Source organism: Crotalus tigris, unplaced genomic scaffold, assembly GCF_016545835.1.
Source record: "Crotalus tigris isolate CLP2741 ecotype Arizona unplaced genomic scaffold, ASM1654583v1 scf7180000017552.641344, whole genome shotgun sequence".
Classification (NCBI taxonomy): domain Eukaryota; kingdom Metazoa; phylum Chordata; class Lepidosauria; order Squamata; family Viperidae; genus Crotalus; species Crotalus tigris.
The window spans coordinates 284,645-309,586 of record NW_024096470.1 but is presented as its reverse complement, the minus strand read 5'-3'; the positions used below and the strand labels follow the sequence as shown (position 1 = coordinate 309,586).

Below are 24,942 nucleotides of genomic sequence, written 5' to 3'. Positions count from 1 at the left end.
ACCCCAGAGAAAAGGGGCAAATTGAATTATCAGATGTCGTATGTTGACAGGAGACAATGGGAGATGGCGGGAGGGGGGAAGGCTGGTGAGCTGTGGTCCATGGGGTCGCAAAGGGTCAGACATGACTTAGGTGACTGAACAAGAACAGCAGAGCTTGGCCAGGAATGTTGTGAATCAGAGCAGAGATGGATTTGAAATCTTGAATAATTTGAAGGCTTAGCACAGGATGCCATGGTGGCTGAGTGGTTAAAATGCTAGGCTTGTCGGCTGGAAAGCAGGCAGCCCAGGTTCAAGATCCAAGCTCCACGCGACGGGGTGAGCTCCCATCCTCGCTTCAGCTCCTGCCAGCCTAGCAGCTCAAAAGCAGATGCAAGCAGTGGTGGGATTCAAATAGGTGAACAACCGGTTCTCTGTGTGGATGCTGCTTCTGGAAGTCCATTCTGGGCCTGGGCAACAAAAAATTAGCTACCGGTTCTGCCGAAGTGGTGCGAACCGGGTGAATCCCGCCACTGGATGCAAGTAGATAAGTAGGTACCACTTCAGTGGGAAGGTAACAGGGCTCTGTGACATCATGCTGGCCACACGACTGCGCAAATGTCTTCGGACCTCGTTGGCGCAACGGCCTTGAAACAGAGATGGGCACCACCGCTTATAGTCAGCTATGACTAGCAAAGTAAAATCCGCAGGGACTCCAAGGCCAGGGGTAGGCAGGTTTGGCTCTTTTATGACTCGTGGGCTTCAACTCCCAGAATTCCTTAGCCAGCCATGCTGAGCAGAAAGGGAGAGGTTTCCAAGCTGAGCCATGCCGGCTTAGGAATTCTGGGAGTTGAAGTCCAGAAGTCATGAAGGGGCCATAGTTCCCCCATGCTGGCTCAGGAATTCTGGGAGTTGAAGTCTACCCATCTCCGAGTGGCCAAAGTTGAAAAATACAGGCCTAGGCCAGGGATAGGCAGCCTTGGCTCTTTTATGACTCGTGGACTTCAACTCCCAGAATTCCTGAGCTAGCCATGCTGAGGAGAAAGGGAGTGGTTTCCGAGCTGAGCCATGCTGGCTTAGGAATTCTGGGAGTTGAAGTCCACGAGTCATAAAAGAGCCAAGGTTGCCTACCCCTGGCCTAAACCATATAATTTGTGTATATTTCTGGGATAGCTCTCAAACAAACTGCTTCTCCCAAAGTTCAATCAAAGCTAAATTATCCAATCCTCTTTCGAGCTCCATATCTCTTAGTCCTCATTTATTCTCTAGATTTCTAATCTGTTATTAGTTTGTTTTATTTTATTTCTCTTGTTTCCCCTTTTCTGACATTTCCTTTGCTGAGGGGGCTGAGTTTTGCCCCATTTTATGACCCTCTTTGCCACAGTTATTAATCAAATCACTGCAGTTGCTAAGCAAATCCTATGGTTGTTAAGCAAACCTGCCTTCCCTCGTTGACTTTCTTGTCAAAAGCCAACTGGGAAGATTAACAATTGTTGATCATATGACTCTGGGACACCATACCCGTCATAAATACCATGTTTCCCCGAAAGTAAGGCCTATACCAGGGATAGGCAGCCTTGGCTCTTTTATGACTCGTGGACTTCAACTCCCAGAATTCCTGAGCCAGCCATGCTGAGGGGAAAGGGAGAGGTTTTCAAGCTGAGCGATTCTGGCTTAGGAATTCTGGGAGTTGAAGTCCACGAGTCATAAAAGTGCCAAGGTTGCCTACCCCTTTCCTAGGCTAAGCAGTAGATGGCCTCAGTGCAGGTAGTCCTCAACGTACGACCACAATTGAACCGAAAATTCACATTGCTCAGTAAGAAATCGGTGAAGTGAGTTTTGCCCCGTTCTACGACTTTGCTTGTCAGAAAGTTGCAACGGGATCACATGACCCTGGGACGCTGCAACTGTCATAAATATGAATCAGTTGCCAAGCGTCTGAAGTTTGATCATGTGGTCACGGGGGACGCTTCAGCGGTCGTGTGAAAAATGGTCATCAGTCACTCTTCCAGTGTCGTTGTTGTTTCAAACGGTCACCAAACAAATTGTTGTTAAGTTGAGGACTAGTTATAGTCAATGCTGCGTATGCTACAATTCCAGTGGCTTTTTGCTAGATGGGCGGCTTTACAAATTTGATAAAGGAGAAAGAAATGTGGAAAAGCACAACATTTGGGGCTGCCTGTTAGGCCTTCAGCTCCCTTCCTCCACCTTTATTTATTCCAATGCATAGATTCACGGCCTGTTTTCTTCCATCCCCAGAAGGTGTGAAAGGCCCAGCTACCCACACACCAGCTTGATCAGAACTGTGATGCATCGTTCTATTTTCATTAACTCTGCATTACAAGAGCCCTTTCCCCCCCCCTTTTGGGTAACATTTTTTTTCTTTTTTAAAAAAAATCAGGATTTGTGTGCATCGCCCTATTAGTGTCACTCATGACCCAGATTTATACCTTTTTTTTTCCCCTTAACCAGGCTGAGGGAGAAAATAAATACCTCACTTCTCAGCTGCCATTCTGGAAACAGTTGAAGATAATTAAGTTGATTTGTTTCCATACGCTCTCCAGGGATTCCCCCCCCCCTCTTTTGGCAACAAAAGCCAAGGAAAGGACTTGTTCAAAGACGCTGGATGAATTATTATTTTTTTCCCACTCTGGTGTGCCAGCGTGGACAAATTGCTGGAGAAGAATTTGGGGCAGGTCCAGTGGTGGGATTCAAATAGGTGAACAACCGGTTCTCTGTGTGGGTGCCACTTCTGGAAGTCCATTCTGGGCCTGGGCAACAAAAGTTTAGCTACTGCTTCTGCCAAAGTGGTGTGAACTGGCTGAATCCTACCACAGGAAGGAAGGAAGGAAGGAAGGAAGGAAGGAAGAAAGGAAGGAAGGAAGGAAGGAAGGAAGGAAGGAAGGAAGGAAGGAAGGAAGGAAGGAAGGAAGGAAGGAAGGAAGGAAGGAAGGAGTGGGATTCAAATAGGTGAACAACCGGTTCTCTGTGTGGATGCCACTTCTGGAAGTCCATTCTGGGCCTGGGCAACAAAAAATTAGCTACTGCTTCTGCCAAAGTGGTGTGAACCAGCTGAATCCCACCATTGTGGGATTCTAGTTCCCTGTGGAGCTGTATCTCCGTGGAAGGTGCAATGGGGTTTTGAGGCACTCCCTCTCGGGATGAGCTGCTTGAAGGAATTGACAAGCAAGCAGCAAAACCTCAGCTTAAGGCAATGTTTTTCTACCTCAGCCATTTAAGGCCCGTGGACTTCAACTCCCAGAATTCCCCAGGCAGCATGACTGCGGAATGCTGACTGTGGAATTCTGGGAGTTGAAGTCCACAGACCTTAAAATGGCTGAGGTTGAGAAACACTGCCTTAAGGCAGTGTTTCTCAACCTTGACAATTTTAAGGCATGTGGACTTCAACTTCCAGAATTCCACAGCCAGCAATGCTGGCTGTGGAATTCTGGGAGTTGAAGTCCACATGCCTTAAAATTGTCAAGGTTGAGAAACACTGCCTTAAGGGATGGGAGACAGATGTTTGGATTTGAATGCCCCCCCCCCATTTTAAAGGTCTATGGAGATTCTCAGTCATCCAGGTCATGGTTGTCCCCAGTTTAAAGGCACTTCCCTCTGTCTCTCCTTGCAGCTAGAAAACTAGTCTCTAAGGATGAAGGCGGACCCAAGAGAGCCTTCCTTCAGCTGAGGTCTTCCAGATGTGGAACACTAGGGCAAATGTCAGATGCTGGTGAGGCAGGTAGTTTGCCACATCTGGAAACTCCAGCTGAGGAAAGATTCCCTTAGGTTCTCCTTCATCCCTAGAGACTAGTTTTCTAGCTGCAAGGAGAGACAGAAAAAGGTGTTTTTACATTTGGGGGGGGACATTCAAATTCAAGCATTAGTCCCCCATCCTTTAAGCCATGTTAGATAATTATTTTCTAGCTTCTGATGTCACCCAGGAACAAACTGGATGCTCTTGCAAAGTCCAGATAAGAGGGCAAAATCTGGCTTCCCAGCAGCAGATTTTTCTAGCCAGTTGCCTGAAACATGAGAAAGTGTCAATAGGCATACATATTCCTAGCGCAGGGGTAGGCAACCTTGCCTCTTTTATGACTCGTGGACTTCAACTCCCAGAATTCCTGAGCCAGCCATGCTGAGGGGAAAGGGAGAGGTTTCCAAGCTGAGCCAGGCTGGCTCAGGAATTCTGGGAGTTGAAGTCCACAAGTCATGAAGTGGCCTAGGCCTAGGCCAGAGGTAGGCAACCTTGCCTCTTTTATGACTCGTGGACTTCAACTCCCAGAATTCCTGAGCCAGCCATGCTGAGGGGAAAGGGAGAGGTTGCCAAGCTGAGCCATGCTGGCACAGGAATTCTGGGAGTTGAAGTCATAAAAGAGCCCAGGTTGCCCATCCCTGACCTAGACCTACCGTACATATCCTGAACTAGATATGTCTGAATGCCTTAATGGGTGAAAAAGTGCCTGCCCAAGTATCTGAAATTCACCATCCCCAATACACACAAAAAGTGGACGACATAACATTTTTGACCCGATGAAACCTGGCAGTGGCTATGGAAGGTGTCCAAGGACTGGCTAGCTTTGCGTGACAATTGAGAGCCTTTTTTGCCTTTAAAACACAAATGGTGACTGTACACTGCTTGAACAAAAAAGACCTTTAATTCTCGGTCACTCTTTTTTGCCACAGTTGTTAAGTGAATCAGTGCAGTTGATAAGTGACTCCCTTGGTCGTTAAGTGAATCTGGCTCTCCCTTCCCCATTGACTTTCCTTGTCAGAAGCTGGCTGAGAAGGTGTCAAAAAAATGAACCCATAAGCCCGGGATGCTACAATCATTATAAATATATTCCGGTTGTGACGTGCCCGAATTTAGATCATGTGACTGCAGAAATTGCTGCTACAGTTGCATGAGGGTTGATCGTAAGCTGTTTTTTAGTGCCATTATAACTTTCAATGGTTGTTAGCAAATGGCTGTAAATTGAAAACTGCCTATAGATTGTATTTCTTCTGGGAAAGTTATCATAAGTCAAACTTCTCCAGTTTTCAGTCCTCCAAACACATTTAAACAGAATAAGAGAGCTGGAAGGGACCTTGGAGGTCATCTAGTCCAACCCATTGCTCAGTCGGGAAACTCTATACCATTTCAGACAAATGGCTGTCCAGTCTCTTCTTAAAAACCTCCAGGGTTGGAGCATTCACCGCTTCTGGAGGCAGGTTGTTCCACTGGTTGATTGTTCTTAACTGTCAGGAAGTTTCTCCTTAGTTCCAGGTTGCTTCTCTCTGTGTTCACTTTCCATCCATTGTTTCTTGTCATTTGAAGAACTGCTAATTTTCTACATGCACAGAGATTTGAGGAACATACAGTCACATAGGAATAATAGAATGGCAGAGTTGGAAAAGACCTTGGAGGTCTTCTAGTCCAGCCCCCTATTCAATCAGGAGACCCTATGCCATTTCAGATAAACAATTGCCCAAACTCTTCTTACAAGTCTTACAGTGATGGAGCACCCATAACCTTTGAAGGCAAGCTGTTCTACTGATTAGTTGTTCTCACTGTTAGTAAATTTCTCCTTAGTTCTAGGTTGGGTTCTCTCCTTGATTACTTTCCATCCACTGTTTCTTGTCCTGCTTTCAGGGGCTTTAAAGAATGCCTCCTGTTTCCTCCCAGCGTTGAATAGGGCTGGACTAGATGGCCTCTGAGGTCCCATCCAACTATGTGGTACATTTCTCCACTGGATGCAACACACAGGATTTAAGAGAAGATTTTTCCTGATGTTCAAATTAGACTTTTCTACATGCAAGACCTGTAAACTGTCAGGAGGTACGGCAAATATTTTAAATTTATAATGTTTGAAACGTTTCATTCTTCAAACCATTTCTGATTTAGATTTTTTTTTTCTTTCAAATTCAAAAATGGGATTCTCTGTCCATTCTGGAAGCTTGAAAAGACCCCTTTGAACTCAACACAGCTCAAAATGTATCTGGAGCTGTCAGAACAGCCTGTGTTGAATTTGAGGCAACTGCTTCAAGCTTCAAATATGTCACGTTGTTAGCCAGCCAATTCTGTTCAGCACCCTCTCTTCCCCTATGGTGGCCCATGACTCACTTTGAATAGGAAGAGAATACTAAATTACGAATTACCTTTTTCTTTATAAGAATCCCAGGATACAAAGCTACGGCTGATCTTAGACAACACACTAAGCCATGGTTTGATTTTAAAAAAAAATGAGCCAATTAAATTTGTTTCATCTAGCATAATATGGACAGCTTGGGGTGGGGGTGGGCAAAGTGGATTTGATCTGTTGGTCGTTCTCAGCTAGTTGGCTTGCAAGAAAACGGGGAAGCTGAAAATTAGGGGTGGTTCAATTGTCATAACCCTTCCCATTACTGGAGGGCTTCTGTGATTATTATAGTTTTCAAATATTTGCTAAGACTTTTGTTTTGATTGTTGCTACCTGGAAATCATCTCCACACAGTTTGCACCCCAAATAAACATTAATGAGAGACGTTTGCAATATCCAGGGAAAAAAATCCTAAGCTTTCTTCCAGACCAGGGGTGTCCAGCCATGGCAACTTTAAGAAATGTGGACTTCAGCTCCCAGAATTCCCCAGCCAGCAATACTGACTAGAGGATTTTGGGAACTGAAGTTCACGGGTCATAGGATTGCCAACATTGGAAGTTGGTTATAGGAGAAGCCACAAAGGCTGGGAGTGAAAGTTGCATACAGTGTTACGGTAGCTACATTCACACAATCTACTTTATCTGGTAGTTGCATTTACCCGTTTGGAGTAATTTGCAGAATACCTTCAACCTCAAATTTACTAGACAGAGTTCATCTAAAACAGTGGTTCTCAACCTTTTTAATGCCGCGACCCCCAATCGGTCGTAAGTCAAGGACTACTCAACTGGTCGTAAGTCGAGGACTACTCAACTGGTGCAGCACTGTTTGCAGAATGGGACTTTTGGCGGGCTCAGCAGGACAGAGACAGCCTGGACAATTCCTATTGGCTTTTGAAAGCCAATAGAATTAGATTCTATTCAAGAGAGTCTATTCTATTGGCTTTCAAAAGCCAACAGAATAAAAGGGAGTAGCACAGCTAAGGAAAAGGGGGAGGGGGGAAATGGCGGACTGCGTTGCTTGGCGACCCCCGTGAAATGGTTGTTCGACCCCAGATGGGGTCCCGACCCACAGGTTGAGAACCACTGATCTAAAAGAAGCCGTCCCAGTCCTAAATCAAGATCAATCCCTATCCCTTGATGGACAACCCTACTATGCAAACACTTCTGCTGACTTTTAATTGACCTGGTTGTATCTAGGAGGGGGACACAGCAATTGTCTTATAACAGGAGTCTTCAAACTTGGCCCTTTGATGACTTGTGGACTTCAACTCCCAAAATTCCTCAGCCAGCATGCCTGGCTGAGGAATTCTGGGAGTTGAAGTCCACAAGTCATCAAAGGGCCAAGTTTGAAGACCCCTGTCTTATAACTTTCAAGCCAGAGGCATTACAGAAAAACAACATGTGAGAATTAAGATCCGGGAAAAGTAGCCTCACATTGACCCTGTAAAAAAAAAACTGGTGGAGTGCCAAAAGGAAACGGTTGAGATGGACATCTCTCCAACCTAAAAAGGGGGAAAGCTCTACAGAAAAGATGTTGAGACTCTAGAAAAGAGTATAGAGAAGAGCAACAAAGATGATTAGGGGACTGGAGGCTAAAACATACAAAGAACGATTGTAGGGAATGGGTATGTCTAGTTTAATGAAGAGAAGGAGTAGGGGGGACACGATAGCAGTCTTCCAATATCTCAGGGGTTGCCCCAAAGAAGAGGGAGTCAAGTTCTTCTCCAAAACACCTGAAGGCAGGACAAGAAGCAACGGATGGAAACTCATCAAGGAGAGAAGCAACCTAGAACTAAGGAGAAACTTCCTGACAGAACAATTAATCAGTGGAACTACTTGCCTCCAGAAGTTGTGGATGCTCCAACACTGGAGGCTTTTAAGAAGAAATTGGACAGCTGTTTGTCTGAAATGGTATCACATTTCCTGCTTGGAGAGGAGGTCAAACTAGAAAAACTCTACTATCCCTTTCAACTCTGTCCTTCCATATTCTGTATTTTCTTAGAGTTGGGCTATTTTTTCCTTGCCGTGCACCACCACTTCTCCTTGATCTGCTGTAACCATTTTACTTAAGCGAGGATGCCGAGAAGGTAAAGGACCATACTTTCCCTCCCTCCTTTTGTGTGTGTGTGTGTGTGTGTGTGTGTGTGTGTGTGTTGTGTGAAATATGGTCGAAGTCTCATTACTGTCAATTCAAACTCAGTGAGGAATCTAGACAGATATTCAAACCGCAGCATGAAAACTGCTGGAAGCCACAGCTGATCTGTCAGCATCCCTCTCTGCTCGGCTCCTGCAGTGGGGCTGCTGCCTTGTGGCCCTTTAACAGGATTTGCGTTGATTTAGAGAGGGCCTGGTTGCGCCCTTGCCTCGCTCAGCTGTTCTGACCTGGGGGTTGGCATCAACCTTTCTGCTTTTCCTTTTAAGCCCTCTGCTTGGACATGCCATGTGCTTCACTGATGGGAGCCTGCCTCCAGAAGCGGTGAATGCTCCAACACTGGAAGTTTTTAAGAAGAGACTGGACAGCCATTTGTCCGAAATGGTATAGGGCAGGGATGTCAAACTGCTGGCCTGGTGGGCCGGACGGGTCATCGCAAAACCACGCCCACCCCGTTGCCGGCAATGGCAAAAAAGTTCCGATACGTAGCGCGATGTCACGTGGCATCGCGAGTTTGACATATCTGGTATAGCGTTTCCTGCCTGAGCACGGGGTTGGACTAGATGACCTCCAAGGTCCCTTCCAATTCTATTATTGTTATTATTAAGATCACAATGCATTGGCTCACAAAGAGAAGCTTCTCTTCCCCAGGTGGGGAAATTGAAGGAATTGAAGGAAAAGAATGAAAGATTCGTGGGTGGTGGAGACACTGGGGGGGGGGGGGCGGGAGAGAGCTTGGTTGCCTAACAGTAGAGCCATTATCCCTCCAATTTTTTTATTTATAGGTAGTTCTCGAGTTACGACCACAATTGAGCCCAAAATCGAGACATTGGCTGTGAGTTTTTGCCCCATTTTACAACCTTTCTTGCCACCGTTGCTAAGCGAATCACTGCAGTTGATAAGTCAGTAACCTGGTTGTTAAGTGAATTGGGCTAGCCCATTGGCTTTGCTGGTCAGAAGGCTGCAAAAGGGATCACACGATCCCAGGAGACTGGAACGGTCATTAATATGAGTCAGTTGCTATGTGTCTCAATTTTGACCATGCTGCAATGGTCGTTAAGTGTGAAAAACGATCATTAAGTTGCTTTTTTCAATGCCGTTGTAACTTTCAACGGTCAGTAAACAAACTATTGTAAGTAGTGGACTACCTGTATTTATATCCTGCCTTGAACATTTTTGCAAATAACTCCAGGCAGTGAACATATCCAACACATCTTCCTCCTCGTATTTGATCCACGACAATGTGAGGTAGGCTGGCCCCAGGTCACCCAGCTGGCTTTCATGGCTAAAGTGAGCCTTGAATTCATGGTTTCCAGGTTTCTAGCCCTCTACCTAATCACTAGTCCAGGGGTAGGCAACCTTGGCTTTTTTATGACTCACGGACTTCAATTCCCAGAATTCCTGAGCCAGCATGGGAGAACTGTGGCCCCTTCATGACTCGCGGACTTCAACTCCCAGAATTCCTGAGCCAGCATGGAGGAACTGTGACCCCTTCATGACTCGTGGACTTCAATTCCCAGAATTCCTGAGCCAGCATGGGGGAACTGTGTCCCCTTCATGACTCGCAGACTTCAACTCCCAGAATTCCTGAGCCAGCATGGGGGAACTGTGGCCCCTTCATGACTCGCGGACTTCAATTCCCAGAATTCCTGAGCCAGCATGAGGGAACTGTGTCCCCTTCATGACTCGCGGACTTCAATTCCCAGAATTCCTGAGCCAGCAGGAGGGAACTGTGTCCCCTTCATGACTCGCGGACTTCAACTCCCAGAATTCCTGAGCCAGCATGGGGGAACTGTGGCCCCTTCATGACTCGCGGACTTAAATTCCCAGAATTCCTGAGCCAGCATGAGGGAACTGTGGCCCCTTCATGACTCGCGGACTTCAATTCCCAGAATTCCTGAGCCAGCATGGCTGGTTCAGGAATTCTGGGAGTTGAAGTCCACGAGTCATAAAAGAGCCAAGATTGCCTACCCCTGCACTAGACAAACTGCCTCTCTTTATCCTTTATTCATCCTAAAGCAAGCAATAGTAAAATAACATGAGCTAATGACAGGGCTAGTATGTGCCTGTAGTTCTCTTGGAGATATTTACATTGTTGCTCTCAGCAGCTCTCTGTCGTTGCCGTGCTGGCTGGTACTTTCTGAGACTGGAAGCTGTGAACTTTATACTTCATATGCTAATGATATAGTTGTCTTAATGGCTAACCCTCCCTGACTGATTTGGTCAGGCTGGGATGCTAGCACATGGGGTGAGATCAACCCAAAAGTTCTAGGGCTGTTAGGTTCAACAGGAAGCGAAGGCAAGCATTCTACAGGAATATTATGTGTGTGATATGAAAGTCAATAAATAAATATACCCTTATGGCTTGCGGCTGTAATTCTACGAACCAGTTTAGTGCAGAGGTTAAGTCAGAGGTCCCCAACCCCCGGCCCGTGGACCAATATCGGGCACAGCATGCCAGCAACCGGTCCGCACAAACAAGCGAAGCCCCATTTGCAAGATGCAGGCAGTACGCAAAACCACGCACCCTTCAGTCCGTGGAAAAACCTCTCTCCACAGACCTGGTCCCTGGTGCCCAAAAGACTTGGGACCTCTGGGTTAAGTCATCAGTCTACAAACTGGGATCTGTAAGTTCTAGTCCTGCCTTATGCACAAAGCCAGCTAGATTATCTTGAGCCAGTCACTCTCTCTCTGCCCCAAGAAGAAGACAATGGCAAACCACTTTCAAAATATTGCCTAGAAAACTGCAGGAACTCGTCCAGGCAGTCGCTAAATGCCAAGACAGAGTTGTAGGGAAAACAACAATAACAACAATAAAAAAGCTCCACCTGGTTATACACAATGACTGTCTTCCAGTGCTTGGTCAGGCACCAGAGTACACAGTGGCTCTATTCACACCTTAACTCTATGAACTGGAATCCTCCCAGATGCACCCTTACAACACACGAATCTTGGTTAGAGTGAGCCCTGCTTAGATTGCATTTGTGCATGACTTTGTTGCATGAACCGGCATGTTTGTTTGGTTACCGGCTCAGTGCATTGTCCAAACCAAGAAAATTGGGTCATGTAGTTAAACATATTGTGTGACTTTAACCAATGAAAGTTACCCCAAGAAATGAGAATTATTAGTTTGAAGGTAAGGGATCATGGAAGCTACCAGCAGAAGGAGAAATACATGAAAGTCTTTTATATATGTCATAGACTCAAAGAAAATGTCTATTTTTTTAAAAGATGCAAACACAATGGTACAGCCACTTTTAAAGTAATGAAGGAAGAGCACATTATTCTATTGCAATTGATGGAGAATGTTCCCAGACCTTGCCCAGTATAAAAAGTCTAAGGCTTAAATCAAGGATGTGTGAGCCTTTGTGTCCTCTTTAAAAGCAATTCAGACCAATTCAGCTACCCCATCAGTGAAGAAATGAAGGTTGCAAAGTCAGGGAAGAAGGTGAAGAAGAAGAAAAAGTAGGTGGAGGAAAGGGGGGTGGAAATGAAAGGGAGGGAAGAGAGAATAACAGAGTTGGAAGGGACCTTGGAGGTCATCTAGTCCAACCCCCTGCTCAGGCCGGAAATGCTATACCATTTCAGACAAATGGCTGTCCAATCTCTTCTTAAAAACCTCCAGTGTTGGAGCATTCACCGCTTCTGGAGGCAGGTTGTTCCACTGGTTAATTGTTCTGTCAGGAAGTTTCTCCTTAGTTCTAGGTTGCTTCTCTCCTTGATTAGTTTCCATCCGTTGCTTCTTGTCCTGCCTTCAGGCACTTTGGAGAATAGCTTGACTCTCTCTTCTTTGGAGCAGCCCCTGAAATATTGAAACACTGCTATCATGTCACCCCTACTCCTTCTTTTTAGTAGACAAACCCAATTCCTGCAACCGTTTTTTGGATGTTTTAGCCTCCAGTCCCCTAATCCTCTTTGTTGCTCTTCTCTGCACTGAGAGAGAGAGAGAGATCAACTCAGTCCACTGCTTCCATGCAGCCCCAAAGAGCAAGGCTTTTCAACCAGTGGTATGGGTACCACCTATGGTACATTGGCACCTGGCAGGTGGTACGTGACCATCCTAGAAAAGTGGTAGCGCGGGAGGGGAATGAGCTGAACCGGTGGCAGCACCGCACAAGCCTGAGCGAGAGATGGCTGGAGCTGCAGGGCTGTCAGGGCTTAGCGGAAGCGCCAGGATCAGTGCTTCTTTGGGACTGTCAGGGCTCAGTGGAAGCGCCAGGATCAGCGCCAGGCTCCAGCTGAAACTCAGCGCTGATCCTGGCACTTCTGCTGGCCCAGAAGAAGCGCCGATCAGCTGGAATGTTGCAGCATCTCCAGGGTCTTGTGATTTACATTCAGATGCTTGGCAACTGATTCATATTTATGACGGTCACAGTGTCCCAGGGTCATGTGAAGTTACCAAAACCTGCTGCAACCACCCAGCAGATGGGGGAATAAAAACCAAACACCTCCCACCCCTCCCCTGCTGCTAATCCTCAACAGAAATGCTCACAACAATGGAAACCTCGGACAGGAGGAAGAGCGCCACCAGGTGGGCAGGCAGGCATCATGCTCGGCTGTGGCTTGGGGGGGCACTTTTTTCAGTGCCATTGTAACTTTGAACTGTCACTAAGCGAACTGTTGTAAGTCGAGGACTACCTGTACTTTATCACTTTTTTCCTTTTTTGGGGGAGGGGATCATCATGTTTTTGACACCTTGCTAGGCGACTGGTGGTCCTCGGATATTGCCATATCCTAAAAGTGGTACAATGGGTGAAAAAGTTGAAAAACCCTGCCAATTGCTGGAAGCATGTGACTTTCAGCCTCTCCCATCCCCTGCCCCAACACCATTTTAGGTCTGAAACCAGCTGCAGTGGGACTTGAAAATTCAACTTCTAGATTTCGTTGCCTTCACGGGGGCAGCCTCGTATCTCTTCCTTTTGCTGGATTTTCACTTGGAAGCCTTCTCGAAAAGCGGAGCAACTTCACAAAAGATGTGATTTCCTAAGTGCCGCTGAACGGGTTATGTGGCCAGATGGATAGTAACATTAATTTTCCCCAGAGCTAAACCTGGCTCATGATGGTTTCAAGAACACACTCATTAATAGAGTGCTCCAAGGAGAAAGTCTAGTTTGGGTATACTGAAGTCAGAGTGAAATTTTCAAAGATAAATGGAAAGTGACTGTGAGAAAGTATGTAGAATAGGCAGAGCAAGAAGGGACCTTGGAGGTCTTCTAGTCCAACCCCCTATTCAAGCAGGAGACTCTAGATCAGCGGTTCTCAACCTGTGGGTCGGGACCCCATTTGGGGTTGAACGACCATTTCACGGGGGTCGCCAAACAACGCAGTCCGCCATTTCCCCCCCCCCTTTTCCTTAGCTGTGCTGCTCCCTTTTATTCTGTTGGCTTTTGAAAGCCAATAGAATAGACCCTCTTGAATAGAGTCTAATTCTATTGGCTTTCAAAAGCCAATAGGAATTGTCCAGGCTGTCTCTGCCCTGCTGAGCCCACCAAAAGTCCCATTCTGCAAACAGTGCTGCACCAGTTGAGTAGTCCTCGACTTATGACCGGTTGAGTAGTCCTCGACTTACGACCGGTTGGGGGTCGCGGCATTAAGAAGGTTGAGAACCACTGCTCTAGATCATTTCAGACAATGACTGTCTAGTCTCTTCTTAAAAACCTCCAGTGATGAAGAACCCACATCTTCTGGAGGCAAGCTGTTCCACTGGTTAATTGTCCTCACTCTTAGGAAGTTTCTCCTTAATTCCAGGTTGCTTCTCTCCTTGATTAGTTTCCATCCATTATTTCTTGTCTTGCCTTCTGGTGCTTTGGAGAATGTTGACCCTCTCTTCTTTGTGTCAGCCCCTCAAACACAGCTATCAAGTACTGATTTAACACGGCGTTTCTCAACCTTGGCAACTTGTAGATGTGTGGACTTCAACTCCCAGAAATTCCCAGCAAGCCATGGCTGGTTTAGGGAATTCTGGGAGTTGAAGGCCTCACATCTTCAAGGTGCCATGGTTGAGAAACACTTTTCACATTCTCAATGGCTGCGTTCATACCGCGCACTTACATGGGTTGATTTCCACATGTTCCATTGGGTGAGCTTTGCGAATAGGCTTCTAGAGTTTTGTGGGTGTTGTCTGCCTGCTCAGCTTGTTTGTGAAACTGTTCATACTGTGGAATCCTCACATTTTGTAAGGACCCACCCCACTTTGCATCTTAAGTAGACAGAACTCTTGGAATAGTTCTTCCAACAGGCATCCTTTATTAAAAGAAAATGGTTGCAGGCGTTCTAGACAGGACTTGGGGTCCATGCTCTCCTATTCAAGGTTTTAAGGGGTTCCCCAGTAGCCCCACCCAATCACCCCCTTCTTCCAGTGACAGTCTCAGGCATTACACTCCCACCCCCTTTTCCTTACTGCCGGCTGGATGAAGACTTCAGAGAGGAGTACATGAAAGGTAATAGCCCCATTGTTATGGGTAGTCCTTTTGATGATATCCACATCCAGTCCCTTTGAAGTGTATTGAAGGAAGTGAGGGCCATAAAGCCCCTTTGTTCACCCCATTCCCTTCATCGTATGACAGAATCCAGAGAAGGCAGAAATGGGGTTTTCTATAGTTGATAACTAGAGATGAAATATAATTGGATTCTGACACATTTGGTTAATTCGTAAATATACAGTTACTGGGACAGCACTGCTTCCTTCCTGCCTCTACAAAGACTAATAATTAAGTGAAATTCTTGTGGAGGGTAAGATTTTTTCCTTTTACCTTACACGAAAGAGTTCCAAGAATTGAAAAGAGCATCCTGTTTGTATCTCCAAAGGAACCCACAACTTCTGTTGCTCCCGGCTTGAGTATTACATCCAGTGGTGGGATTCAGCCAGTTCGCACCAGTTCAGCAGAACCGGTAGCTAATTTTTTGTTGCCCAGGCCCAGAATGGATTTCCAGAAGCGGCATCCACACAGAGACCGGGTTGTTCACGTATTTGAATCCCACCACTGCTTACATCCTGGGAGAAATTCTTAGCAAGCAAACCTTTGCTGAGAATTTTCAGGAAGGCAGCTGTTTAACCAGCAAAGTGATAGGAAAAAGAACTAGCCAAAACTAGTAGCTGCTCTCCCTACCACTTTGAGACTTTAAAGAAATCCCAAGAGCACCACCCATAGCAGCATTCCAATATTTGAGGGGCTGCCGCAAAGAAAAGGGGGGGGGGCGGTCAACCTATTTTCCAAACCACCAGAAAACAAGACGAGAAGCAATGAATGGAAACTCATCAAGGAGAGAAGCAACCTGGAACTAAGGAGAAATTTCCTGACAGTGAGAACAATTAACCAGTGGAACAACCTGCCTCCAGAAGTTGTGGGTGCTCCATCACTGGAGGTCTTTAAGAAGAGACTGGACAATTTGTCTGGAATAGTTTAGAGTCTCCTGCTTGAGCCAGGTGGTTGGACTAGAACAGGGCTTTTCAACCTTTTCGTCCATTGTACCATTTTTAGGATATGGCAATATCCGAGGACCACCAGTCGCCTAGCAAGGTGTCAAAAACCTGATGACACCCCCCCCAAAAGGAAAAAAAGTGATGAAGTACAGATAGTCCTCAACTTACAACAGTTTGCTTAGTGACAGTTTGAAGTTACAATGGCACTGAAAAAAGTGCCCCCCAACCCACAGCCGAGCAAGACACCTGCCTGCCCACCCAACGGCGCTCTTCCTCCTGTCCAAGGTTTTCATTGTTGTGAGCATTTCTGTTGAGGATTGGCGGGGGGGTGGGGTGGGTGGGGGGTGTTTGGTTTTTATTCCCCCATCTGCTGGGTGGTTGCAGCAGGTTTTGGTCACTTTATGTGACCCTGGGACACTGTGACCGTCATAAATATGAATCAGTTGCCAAGCATCTGAATGTAAATCACAAGACCCTGGAGATGCTGCAAACTTCCAGCTGATCGGCGCTTCTTCTGGGCTCAGCAGAAGCTGGAGCTCGGCACTGATCCTGGTGCTTCCACTGACAGCCCTGCAGCTCCAGCCGTCTCTCGCTCAGGCTTGTGCATTGCTGCCACCAGTTCAGCTCATTCCCCTCCCCCGCTACCACTTTTCTAGGATGGTCGCGTACCACCTGCCAGGTGCCAATGTACCACAGGTGGTACCCGTACCACTGGTTGAAAGCCTTGGACTAGACTAGGTCCCTTCCAACTTGGTTATTCTGTTAAATAATCTATTAAAGACTTCCAAACCCAACAAGAGAAAATGGGAGAAAAATGGCAACCTTGTTTCCAGGAAAATAAAATGTTTAGAAAAGTTAACAAACCTGTTTCTACAAAGCACCAAGTCATGGAAGGACACTAGTTAAGAGTTGGCTATCTCACATTTGATCCAGAATGAATTACTCTTTAACTTTTGGGATGGATTTGGGATGGATAAGAGGCTTAGGCAAATTTTCCACGAGCGGATCCTAGCGACAGTTTGTTAACAGAGAGTTTTGAAACTTATGTTTTTTTTATAAGTATTGTTCTTCCCATAAACTATTTCATTGTTAATATACTACATAGAAGGCAGGTCAATAATTGGCGAAGAGATTTGCTAGTTTAAAAATGGGGGGGGCTGTTTCACAAGGAGTGGGGACCAATATTGCAGTAATGCATTGATCAGAATTCAAATGGGGGAGATAACAAGTGTATATATGTGTTGTGTTTTTTTCTTTTCATTGCACTTTCTAACGTCTCGATTGTTTTGTGGGGGTTTTTTGTTGTTTTGTTTTTTAATTTTTCGGAGTTTTGTATTTTAACTTTCTTTTGAATAAAATAAAAGTAGAAGGTTTTTTAAAAAACAAAAACGAAAAACCCAGATGTGGCTGTCCCTAGAGAAGAGACCAGGAGAGTGTTAGTGGGATTTATACACCAGGAGATAACATTTAATTAAATGCTGCTTTTGGAGGAGACACGCTGGCCTTTGAAGAGAAAGATTTGATGGCAAAACACACTCTGTGCAAAGTTAGCTGGGGGGTTCAGCAGAGCACCGTTCAAGAGTTCAGCATGGCATGGAATTCCATAACAAGGTCTTTAAAAAACCTAGACAATTTCCTTTCCCCATCAATTCTCCTGCCATAAATTCCAAGGAATCTGTATTTCTCTTTCTTCCTTCTCCCCGTCCCATTACTTTTTTCCCAACGAGGCAGATTTTTCGTAAAAGAAGGAAAAAAAATCTTTTACATTTAGTTTACTTGCACCCAAGGAAGGAATTAACTTGGGATTCTTTGGATATAGGGGATTCAGTGTATGAATTATGTATGTACGTTGAGTCAGTGTGTTCTAAACCCCTCTAACAATGGGTGAAGTGTCATACACATCATTAGTGCATTCCACCTTGGTTTGCACAAGCAATTGTGCCTTTGTGTGGGTTAGCCCAATCCTCTATGAGTATCTCTTCCTCAAAACACTGCTTTGACCGGGGTTGTTTCACTGTGTGACTTTTTGTTTTGTTGTCTCCCAGTAGGGTCTCCGCCAAAGGATCTGGTCAGCTTTTTTGAATGTGTGCTGACCCTGAACACGATAGGCAGGTCAACTTCAGTGCAATAACAGTAGGAATCCCTGCCGTTTTGCCCTACCCATAAAGAAGGTATGGTTCATTCTGTTTTATTGGGAGCGGGGGGGGGGGGAAAGAAAAGATAAACCCCACAGGCAGGAGTCTATTATATTGAAAATCTGCAGCCTAATGTTTCTGAGTCAAGCGAGGAGCAGCCTTTCCCTGACCCAAACCGTGCAGTCTGAAAGCAACTGAAAATTAGATTCCTTCTGACGTGAGTTAAAAACACAAACAGGCAGCTCTCTTCTGCTCACCCTTCCTCCTTGCCAGCACTTTCCAGGGATTTACAAAACATTCCTCTGCTTCTCCCTAAATCCCCAGGTGTGCTGTACTTCTACTGCAGCTCTGGGTCCTGGAGATGGCTGTTCCTTTGTTCCATTCACCTTCTTGAGTAGAAAAACAACCCGGAATCCAGTAGGGTCCTCTTTCTCAAGCATCCTCGCTCCGACAGCGTGCAGAGATGCCCCCCCACCCCGCCCCAGGCTGGCCCCCAAGCTTTCCCCCTTTGCCTTCTTCTTTCAGACTGATCCCTGCCTTTTCCCAAAGGCAGAAAAGGGCTAGTCCTTTGAGAGGTTCCGTTAAATTATTTAACTTCCACAAGCTGCTCAGCAGCCCGAATGTCTATTTCTGTCTGTCAAGCAAAAAACTAGGTCATTTACTGTTTGCCATTCCAATCAAACAACTGCAGGGATTTTAGCTTGCCTTTGCTGAGATACTGTGCCCCCTCCCCCAAAAAAACACCTCTGGATCTCTTTCCGCATTTCCTACACCCCAAACAGTTTGCCCAAGAGGAGATAAAGACAGAGGCACCCAAGCAATCCTCTTGAAAGGATAAGAGTTTAGCAGAGCTGGCAGTCAGATTCTGTCTGGCAGCTCCGTGAGAATCCTTATTGATGGAGAAATTGCTGTAGGAATTTTTTTTTCACCTCTACCAACTGGCCTCCAGATCGTCCTAGATCCTTGTCAACAAGAGATTCAAACCCAGATGCTTCCATTTTAATACATGTATGTATTTATTCATTGAGTTTTGTTCACCAATACAGTGAAAAATGGCATTAAAATTTACAATGGGTCATTCCTAGAATGTCATGACATTTTTTTCTTTTATAATTTTTTTTGCTTGTCTTCATAAAATGTCATTGTATATTCTTGAAAAGATTCTTTTTCCATGCATAACAGACAATAAGCTTCTTAAAAAAAATAAATTAAATTAAAGTACAAAATTAAAAACAGCTCTGAATATCCCCTCTTAAGAAAGAGGCATCATATAACCAGCAAGTTATCTGAACACATTCATAAACAGTGCAATTATTTTTTTTTCCAAATTCATCAAAGTCCATCAACTAAGCCATGACCACAGTATAAGATTCGTTAAATACATTTCTTGTCAACAATGAGTGCAAAACACATTCAGTAAGTCCTGTTCAATACTGATATAATTAAAAGAGCCAACTTTTTTCGATATTTCTGCCTTCCTGTGAGAAACCCACCATATAAATCTTGTCTGCCTTTCCTTTTATGGAGAAAAAATACAAACAATCTTTTGATGCAACGTTTGACATTAGACATTAGCAGATTGTTGTTTAACAAATATTCAGATATAAAAATACAAATATGAAGAGTTTTCTGTTAAAAAGAAGCGTGCCATAGTGGGATGACCAGTGGCACCAAGACGTGGCACCGAGACCAGGAAGCTCATGCAAAAAAGATGGAGCAAAAATGTCTCTTGACAGCAAAATAATCACTGTCTTTTATACTATAGTCCATCCAAATCAGAATCTTTTTTTTTTTTTTTTTTTTTGTCTTCTTCCACTCAGCACTGCTGGCTTTGAGTTTGCTTCCAAACTGCTGGTATTTTGCAAACAAATTTTCTTTTCTTTTTGTAATTTTTACAGGTGGGGAATAAGGGATAAAGGAATGAACTCTGATGAAGCAGTTACCAGTGTGGACTATTGAGTGGTAAACTATTATACAAATACGATGAAACCTATTATATTTAGAGTACAGGGTGGATCTGGTATTTGTTAACCTGGGGATCTATGCCTATGCAAGATGTCAGCTATGCAGCCACTCCCCCCCCCATCCCAAAGTGAAAGGCGTAAAGTGCATTGCTAAAGGAGACCCCCCCCCTTTTTTTAAAAATTAAGAGCACTAGGCGATCCTGTGGCTCAGCACCGTCATATCGTGGCATGGGGTCACCCAAGACCAAAGAGGGGAACGCAACTGCTGCTGTTGTGAACCGGAAGAGTGGTGTTTGTGTGTGTGTGTTTCTGTATGTGTGTGTGTGTGTGTGTGTGTCGGGGGTGGAGGGGAAGAGAGGGGGGGAAAGGGGCAAGATGCTAGTAGGGACAAGACAACATAGCCTAGTAGTCGCTGCGGTGGACGGTTCCGCAGGCAGTGCATCCAAGCGGGGCGGGTGCTGAAATGAACGGCTCCCCCCATCTGCAGGCGCGTAGGAAGCCGGGCCGGCGCCAGCGGCTCGGCGGGCCGAGCGGCGGCGGCGGTGCTGAAATGGACAGCTCCTCAAGGCGCAAGAGCGCCATTCAGCGCCGGCCCTTCCTCCTCCCTCCCGCCAAAAAAAAGAGGCCTCTTTTTTTTTTTTTTTCTTTTTCTAGAAGGGTCGTTTGAACTCCGGGATTGGGCATCGTCCCGTCTGGCAACGGGCGGGGACAACGTGGGATGACAAGGTCTCGGCGTCCCGCGGCGCTCCGTGGAAGGCGGCGGCGGCGGAGGAGGGGGAGATGACGGCCCCCATCAGTTCCCTCTTCGGGCCGGGGTCGCGTTGGAGGTGGAGGGTGTTGCCAGCAGCCTCATCTTCTTCCGTGCTTTTCTGGTTGTCCACAATCCCAACAAACATGCACAGCCAAAAGTGCTTAAAAATTCGGGGGAATCCGCTGCAGCTGGTGCAGGCGCTGCGGTTGCCCACTTTATACCCCGGACGGCGATTTCCCAGCCATGCCCTTCAGCACCTCGTCTATTCGATCGTCTTCGATGACCACTGCAGGGGAGGAAGGACAAACCCAACAGGCGCCGTCAGGACGGGAGGAGGCGCCGGGTCTCCCCTCCCCTCCCCTCGGCCTCTTGGCCCTGGGAGGCGGGGGGGGGAGGAAAGGAAGGGGATGGAAGGTCGGACGGGCAACTTTGGGGGTCCCGGCTCCGAGAGGCTCGGCATACGAGTCGCCTCCCGCCAAGCGGAATCCCCCGCTGGCCGTCAAGCCCCTCCAGGAGGCCAGGGCGGTGCGGGAAGAAGCGGGGCAGCCGGGGCAGAGAGGCGGTCGGAGCGCTCAAGGGAGCCGCGGCTGGGCGTCTTTTGGGGAGGTGGGCGCCCAGATTCCTGCGCCAAAGAGGCCTGGTGGGCAGCAGCCCCGATCGTCGGGGGGATCTCAACGCGGGCGCGATGGGGAGGTCTGAGGAGGGGGTGGGGACACACACACACACACACACACACAGCGCCAGCCGGCCGGCCCTCCCCGCTTTTCTGCGGGAGGATCCACCTGCGGGTGGGAAAATTACAGCGGCAGCCAGGGGGGAGGGGGCGGCGAGGGGGACCTCAGCCGGGGGGGGACTACCGGAGGGGGGGCAGAGGGGGAGAAAACACGTCTATTCCCCCCCGTCCCCAAGAGTCGCGGAGCAGGGCGCTGAAATGCCTGGCTTCCCCCCCCCCATTCCTTCCCCCCCCCTTTCTTCCTTCCTTCCTCCTGCAGCGACGGCGGACAAGGATTTCGGGGGGGGGGGGAAGAAAGCTGCTTGCGCCGATGTCCCCGAGAGGACGCGCGGCTCACCTCGCTTGGCTCGTCCGATCTGTCCTAACTTCGGGGGCCGCTTGGCCTGGTTGCCCCAGGAGTTGGTGTCCTGGAGGCGGCAGCTGAAGGAGAGGTCGCCCACCTCCGAGTCGGCGCCATAGCGGGCCACTTTGTCGTCGTTGTAAGGCAGGATCTCAGACATCGTGGCGGCGAAAAAGCAGCGGCGGCGGCTGGCGGTGAAAAAGCGGCGGCGGCGGCGGCGGCGGGTGCCCGGCTTGGAGAGGAGGAAGGCTGGCGAAAGGAGCGGGCGAGGAGGGCGGGCAGACGGAGGACGGACGGGGAGGGCGGGCGGGCGGCTCCGAGAGGCAGCGCGGCTCAGCCGGGGCGGGCGGGGTGGGGGTGGGGGAAGCGCGTGTGGCGTCCAACAGCCTCGACCAGCGTCTGAGCCGAGCGCTTGGGACAGCCCTACATCATAAAGGAAACCCGGGCGGAAGGATGAAGTCATGCATCCGGGGGCTGGCGCGCCAAGGGCCTCCTCCGGAGCCTTGCGTGCAGCCCAGGGGCGGGGACAACCGGGCTGGGGGGTGGGGAGAAGAGAAGGTTGCAGCAAAAGGCCCCCCCCCCAGAGGAAGACCCGCTAGATCCTCCCAGCTCCTCTTGGCCTCGCCCCTCCCCCGGGCTTCGCTTCCTTCCCGGAGGGAAGCTCTCCCGGCTGGGGGGACCGCCTCTTGCCTCCCCTCCCCCCCCCCCGGCTTGCGGGCCTCGCTGTGGTTCTCCCCATTCGGCATTCCCGATCAGCAGCCCAAGCCCAAGCCCTGGGGCACCCCGGGGTTCACTGGGTGATAGGAGGTGCTTCTGAGCATGTGCAGAAGACTTTCCTTACGAGGGGCTTCTCCTTCGAAAGCCCGTCTGGAATATATATATGTACATACATATATATACATATATATACATACATATATATATGTATGTATGTATACATACATACATACATACATATATATATATATGTACAGGTAGTCCTCGACTTTTTGAGCCCAACGTTTCGGTTGCTAAGCAAGACCTGGGTGCTTTGTCCCCGTTTTGTGACCTCCCTTGCCACGCTTGTTAAGTGATAAGTCGGTTGCAAAGTGAACCTGGCTCCCCCCCCCCGTTGGCTTTGCTTGTCAGAAGGTCGCAAAACGGAGTCACGTGATCCCCAGCCACTGCAATGGTCATAAGTTTGAACCCATTGCCAAGGATCTGAATTATGGTCATGTGACCATGGGGATGCTGCAAAGGTCATAACTGTGAAAAAATGGTCATGAGACACTTTTTTAGTGCCCTTGTAACTTGCAGGGGTCATTAAATGAACTGTCGTAAGTCGAGGACTACCTGTAAGGACGGAGTCTGTTTGGTCAAGTGGGCCCTCCCGTCCCCGAAGAATAGTTTTATGAGATCAGGGCAAACACAGAATTTGAGCTTGTCACTAATAATAATAATAATAAACTTGGAAGGGACCTTGGAGGTCATCTAGTCCAACCCCTGCTCAGGCAGGAAACCCTATACCATTTCAGACAAATGGCTCTCCAGTCTCTTTTTAAAAACTTCCAGTGTTGAAGCATTCACCGCTTCTGGAGGCAGGTTGTTCCACTGGTTAATTGTTCTAACTGTCAGGAAGTTTCTCCTTAGTTCTAGGTTGCTTCTCTCCTTGATTAGTTTCCACCCGTTGCTTCTCGTCCTGCCTTCAGGCGCCTTGGAAAATAGCTTGACTCCCTCTTCTTTGGGGCAGCCCCTGAGATATTGGAACACTGCTATCCTGTCCCCCCTCGTCCTTCTCTTCATTAAACTAGACATGCCCAATTCCAGCAGCAATTCCTTATATGCTTTAGCCTCCAGTCCCCTAATCATGTTTGTTGCTCTTCTCTGTACTCTTTCTAGAGTCTCAACTTCTTTTTTACATCGTGGTGACCAAAACTGGAAGCAGTATTCCAAGTGTGGCCTTACCAAGGCCTTGTAAAGTGGCATTAATACTTCACGTGATCTTGATTCTATCCCTCTGTTAATGCAGCCCAGCGCTGTGTTGGCTTTTTTGGTAGCTGCAGCACACGGCTGGCTCATATTTAAGTGATTGTCCACCCTCTCACAGTTACTACTATTGAGCAAGGTATCCCCTATACTATACCTGTACATTTGGTTTTCCTTGCCTCAATGTAGAACCTTACTTTTTTCACCACTGAATTTCATTTTGTTAGATAGCGCCCAGTGTTCAAGTCTGTCCAGATCCTCCTGTATCCTAAGCCTGTCTTCTGGAGGGTTGGCTATTCCTGCCAGCTTGGTGTCATCAGCAAACTCTTTCAGTGAAACCCACTTTACAGAGTTATTGTGACGAAAATAGGACGAAGTATAATGTATGTTTGCTGCCTTGAGTTATAGATAGTCCTTGACTTAAAATAGTTCATTTAATGACTGTTCAAAGTTATTTGTCAACGCTGCTAACATCGGATGTTCTTGCTTTGACAATATATGAAGATGCAGCCATTTTCTCTTTAACCTGTGTGTTACTTTTAGAGTTAGAATTAGATGATGCTGGGAGGGAGGAGGAAGAATGCGTATGGGGTAACACATCCCAGTAGAGTATTCTTCAAGGTTGTTTGAAACAAGAGATGATAAGGAATGGCAGGGTTTTGGAACTGGAGGGAAGGTTTGCATTCAAACTAATTGGAGAATGTGATTTATGACAGTTAATTGGAGGAGGGAATTGGGCTTTGATACTATGTGTTTAGGGGAGGGGAATTCAGATTATGGCTTCGACCATGTACGTGCCGATGCCATGCTATTTGAATAAAGATTCTTTAAGGCAGTGGTTCTCAACCTGTGGGTTGGGACCCCATTTGGGGTCGAACGATCATTTCACGAGGGTTGCCAAACAATGCAGTCCGCCATTTTTTCCCCCTTTTCCTTAGCTGTGCTACTCCTTTTTATTCTATTGGCTTTTGAAAGCCAATAGAATAGACTCTCTTGAATAGAGTCTAATTCTATTGGCTTTCAGAAGCCAATAGGAATTGTCCAGGCTGTCTCTGCCCTGCTGAGCCTGCCAAAAGTCCCATTCTGCAAACGGTGCTGCACCAGTTGAGTAGTCCTCGACTTACGACCGGTTGGGGAGTCGCGGCATTAAAAAGGTTGAGAACCACTGCTTTAAGGGAAAAGATGCCTCGAAGTTCTTTGAAGAGTAAGGAACCAGGACATCAAGCCAAAATCTACAAACTTTTCAAACCATCTAGGGGCCCTGAACCCCAGTCGCTGTTCCTAAACTTAGGAAATGGGCTGACGAAGATTTGGGGAAGATTTCATCATGGAAGAAGAGAACATGGCTGCATCTTCATATAGTGTCAAAGCAAGAACATCCGATGTTA

General features: G+C 47.2%; 2 protein-coding genes across 2 annotated transcripts in view; one reads left to right on the top strand and one right to left on the bottom strand.

The window, feature by feature from the left end:
* Positions 1 to 18,141, top strand: part of EEF1AKMT4 (EEF1A lysine methyltransferase 4) — a 73,131-nt gene extending 54,990 nt beyond the window's left edge. The window contains exons 4-5 of the mRNA XM_039346892.1: positions 17,715 to 17,837; positions 18,126 to 18,141. Coding sequence (XP_039202826.1) covers positions 17,715 to 17,797 — 83 coding nt within the window. The 3' untranslated portion in view covers positions 17,798 to 17,837; positions 18,126 to 18,141. The remainder of the gene's footprint in view (positions 1 to 17,714; positions 17,838 to 18,125) is intronic.
* A 652-nt stretch (positions 18,142 to 18,793) lies between these two features.
* Positions 18,794 to 21,888, bottom strand: CAMK2N2 (calcium/calmodulin dependent protein kinase II inhibitor 2). The gene is made up of 2 exons (XM_039346878.1): positions 21,587 to 21,888; positions 18,794 to 20,802 (listed from the first exon to the last, which is right to left on the bottom strand). Exons 1-2 carry the CDS (start codon positions 21,747 to 21,749, stop codon positions 20,732 to 20,734), a joined length of 234 nt encoding a protein of 77 aa, XP_039202812.1. The 5' UTR covers positions 21,750 to 21,888; the 3' UTR covers positions 18,794 to 20,731.
* Between the last annotated feature and the right edge of the window lie 3,054 nt (positions 21,889 to 24,942).